Source organism: Anastrepha ludens, chromosome 6 (genome assembly GCF_028408465.1).
Source record: "Anastrepha ludens isolate Willacy chromosome 6, idAnaLude1.1, whole genome shotgun sequence".
Lineage (NCBI taxonomy): Eukaryota > Metazoa > Arthropoda > Insecta > Diptera > Tephritidae > Anastrepha > Anastrepha ludens.
Window position 1 is genome coordinate 39,766,516 of NC_071502.1, and position 3,509 is coordinate 39,770,024.

The 3,509-nt window shown below is 37.7% G+C and overlaps 1 protein-coding gene across 1 annotated transcript; it reads right to left on the minus strand.

Annotated features, from left to right (window-relative positions):
- Window positions 1-266: 266 nt before the first annotated feature.
- LOC128867991 (poly(A) polymerase type 3-like) lies at window positions 267-2,292 on the minus strand. Its single transcript, XM_054109660.1, has 5 exons — window positions 1,563-2,292; window positions 1,291-1,487; window positions 1,026-1,216; window positions 590-941; window positions 267-488 (listed from the first exon to the last, which is right to left on the minus strand). The coding sequence occupies exons 1-5, from the start codon at window positions 2,281-2,283 to the stop codon at window positions 288-290; spliced, it is 1,662 nt and encodes a 553-aa protein (XP_053965635.1). The 5' UTR covers window positions 2,284-2,292; the 3' UTR covers window positions 267-287.
- Window positions 2,293-3,509: the final 1,217 nt, after the last annotated feature.

Below are 3,509 nucleotides of genomic sequence, written 5' to 3' on the forward strand. Positions count from 1 at the left end.
TAAATAATTTAATCTAAATTAATTTTAGACATGCATACATAGTCACCTATTTGTTTTTAAATCTTATTGAATAAATTCTTATGCACTAATTAATGTTATAAAATGTTTCTTCTGCATAATTCTTGGAAATCCTTTATTAGCGTCGTTAATAATAACTCCCTTTCAGGATTGTAATCAGTATTCAAATACCACGTCAACGATAGAGTATCAAACAGGTAGAAGAGCTGCTTTTTTCGGTAATTACTACGTCCAAGCAAATGCAATCAATTAGAGTTTTTCATGTTGTCTCAACTCAAGCGCCGCTTTTTAGTCGCCACCTCTTTCTCAGTTGACAGATCGGCCGCAAATCCATTACGCTTGGTTGAAATAGATTTCTTAATATTCCCCTGACTCTTTATGAAGTCCATATCCAAATAATGCGAAAGGGATTTTCGTTTTATGCGTTTCACTTCAATATTCATCCCATCTCTCAGCATTTTTTTATTTACCTAAAAACAAAGAAGCAAAGAAACAAACATTTTCAAATCTCTTCAAAGGATTTTAATAAATACAAATTTTTAAATTGTATCAAACAATTTTCGCAACGTACCGCATGCTGTGTAATACGTTCGGCGAAATATTTAAAACTCCCCGTAAGGTCCACTTTGGAGTTCTTCTCTTTATATTCGAATTCTAAACCGATGAACAGCATCGAACAGAATGGTGCCGTATCAACTGCTGGATTGTCGCTCGGCTCATTCTCTTTGCCGCTGTTACTTTGAGTGGGGACGTCATCTTTCTTGTATTCAAAACATGTAGGATTTGCATGGACTAAGGACATGTGGTGTTTATGCTGTACATCATCTACCAACAGACGAATCTTTGACTGGACCAAGCCACACCACTGCAGCTGATCTTGACTGGTTTGCGATGTAACCAGAACCACAATAAAGTGATGATACCTGAAAAGAAAAGATGTGCAATGTATAAGCGAAAGTTGGTTAAGATGTCAGCACCAATTATACAATTGTATTAGTTGCAACTACCTATAAAAGAAGCTAGGCGCCTCGAAGAGTAGATCCCAGGGAGCGCCATCAGACATAATTACGTTCATGGTGGCCATTCCTCTATTCAATTCATTAATTATAACCTTCTTTGTTGCCTCCGACACATTAAATGCGGAGTTGTACTGTGGATATGCGGGCGTAATAATTGGCATTAGATGAGAACACAAAGCCTATGAAACAAAATTCGAATAATGAAATTAAAAATTGTTTATCAATATTCAATTATTTGCGCGCTTTTACTTACCGGTGATTGTAAATTGACAATGTCAGTTCGCTTGAGCAGCACTGGATCTGGCCATCTCCAGCGCGAGAACATATTGAAGAATTTCTGGACTAGCGTAGAAGCTGTTGCATTTGGATAAAATTGGCATGTGCGAGCCACTAAAATTGCCCAAGTTATACAGCCAAAGAAGCCCAATGAATTAGAATATATTCCATGCTCTGCAGTTGAAACGAGAAAAAAGGGGAAAAATTAAGTTATGCTTAACAAATTATTAAAAGTTCATTCATACTAACTCTTTGCCCATAATTTAATCGACCGCAGCGCTAAGCGAAAATTCTCTCTGTTCGGCACTAGCTCCATTATCTCGTCAATCACTCGACAGCCATTTAAACTGAGCACCGATTGAGGATCTGAATCTTTAAGTAGATTATCGTCACGTAAACTAAAATCCTCTGGTATCTCTTTGGGTGAAAGACGCGCAAATAACAAATCAATTTCAACTCCATCAAAATTCATTTTTATGACCGGTACAGAGGTATTTTCCACTGAACGACATTCGGCTACTTTTGGCTGTTTCTTTAGCAATCCAAAGAACGACGTAAAAAACTCCGAGCGTTCAATGTTGCGTGGTGCGACACAGAGGGCATAAATATTAGCGCCCTTATCATGTACACCCAAACGGTATGAACCGAAAGTGTAAATTTTTCCTCCGAGTTTTTTCGCATCTGCTTTGGACATGTTTTTTGCCATTGATACATTTTTAATCCACTTCCTCACAAGCATATTAAGCTTAGTCAAAATCTTTGTACGATGACTTAGTTCATCTGGAGTTTCGAACACATTAAATGCTTCCAATGCTTTGAGTAGAGCGTTGGTTTTCTCTTCAGGACGTGACTTTTTCCAACCAATGCCCGATGTCTCGGTGGGCGTTTGCTGCTGATGCGGTGAGTCGTTTTGGCCGCTTGCTTCGCTAGAGTTGTAACTGCCATGTCTGGGATTTTGGTACGCGTCCATATTTTTAGTTTTTAAATAGAATTTTCTGACACACAAATAGTAAGTATACTTATCTCACTAGCTCAAACCGATAACTGATTCAAAAGACTGTGTTGTATCACCTTTTATACCTTTTTAAGGGGACATTTTCTCACCTACCTGGTCTCAACGAGCGCACAATTGAACGTTTGTTTGCGACAACTATTCCGGTACCCTTTGATTGTGTCTTTTGGGCTCAAGCGCGGCTTATTAGTTGCTTGCTCTTTTTGTGTCAGTTGCTATCTCAATTTCTGTGTGTGCGAATTCGAAGGGATTGCGAGTCTTGGCTTTGTTATTTTGTAAGAGAGCGTCGCCTTTTTGTAAAGCGCAGTCAGTTAGATCCTGCAACCCCACACAATTATCTTGTTTCCTCTAGAAAGTTTTCCACTGTGTTGTCTAAATATGGAGCTCCCTGCGGATTGTAAAATCTGCGAAATCTTTTCGGAATGCGTCCAGCAATTAGAGGTGTTCAAATCTTTAAGGGTCTAAACTTTTAGTTTTCAAATTTCTGCCGTACGCTTTTTAAGTTACCCGCTATAGTTATTTATTTCCTTAGTTAACTTTAAGCCTTTTGGTCGTTTGTAATGGTAATGGTAATGCAATGGTTTGTAAATAACAGTAAATTACCTAAGTATAGTGAAAATATTGCATAAAATACGATGTGCATTGTCCTTTAAGAAAAGTCTCCAACCAACCACTCCAGCTGATCGTCACCGGTTTGCGATGTAACCGAAAGCGCAAAAAAGCGTCGCATTCAATTTAAAATAATAATAAACAAAATTGTTGTAAGTGCCTGGCCTTCCCATTTGGAGCATACAAAAGAAATTTATGTGGAGTGCCACGTCTGGCGCAAGCAAAATATGTCTGTATATTTCGCCATAAGAAGACAAGCATTTTCCAAGTTCAATGCAACAACCACATTTGAAGATTGTCTTTGATCTTTATTTATTGTGGTTGCAAATGCAAAGCTGGTAACTCTGGTAACTGTAGTTATTTAAAACTGCATGGAAAATAAATCATATTGTAATATTTTGCACCTGATAAAGTGACGGGTTTCGAAAAACTGAAAATTCACTCTCTCTCTCTCTCAAAGATGAAAATACCCAAGAATATTAAATATAAAATGCACCCGATGACAGGTGGAATGGAAATTCCATGTTTCTTTGTGGGAAATTCTGTTCAACAGTAACAAACAAAATCTGTTCTAA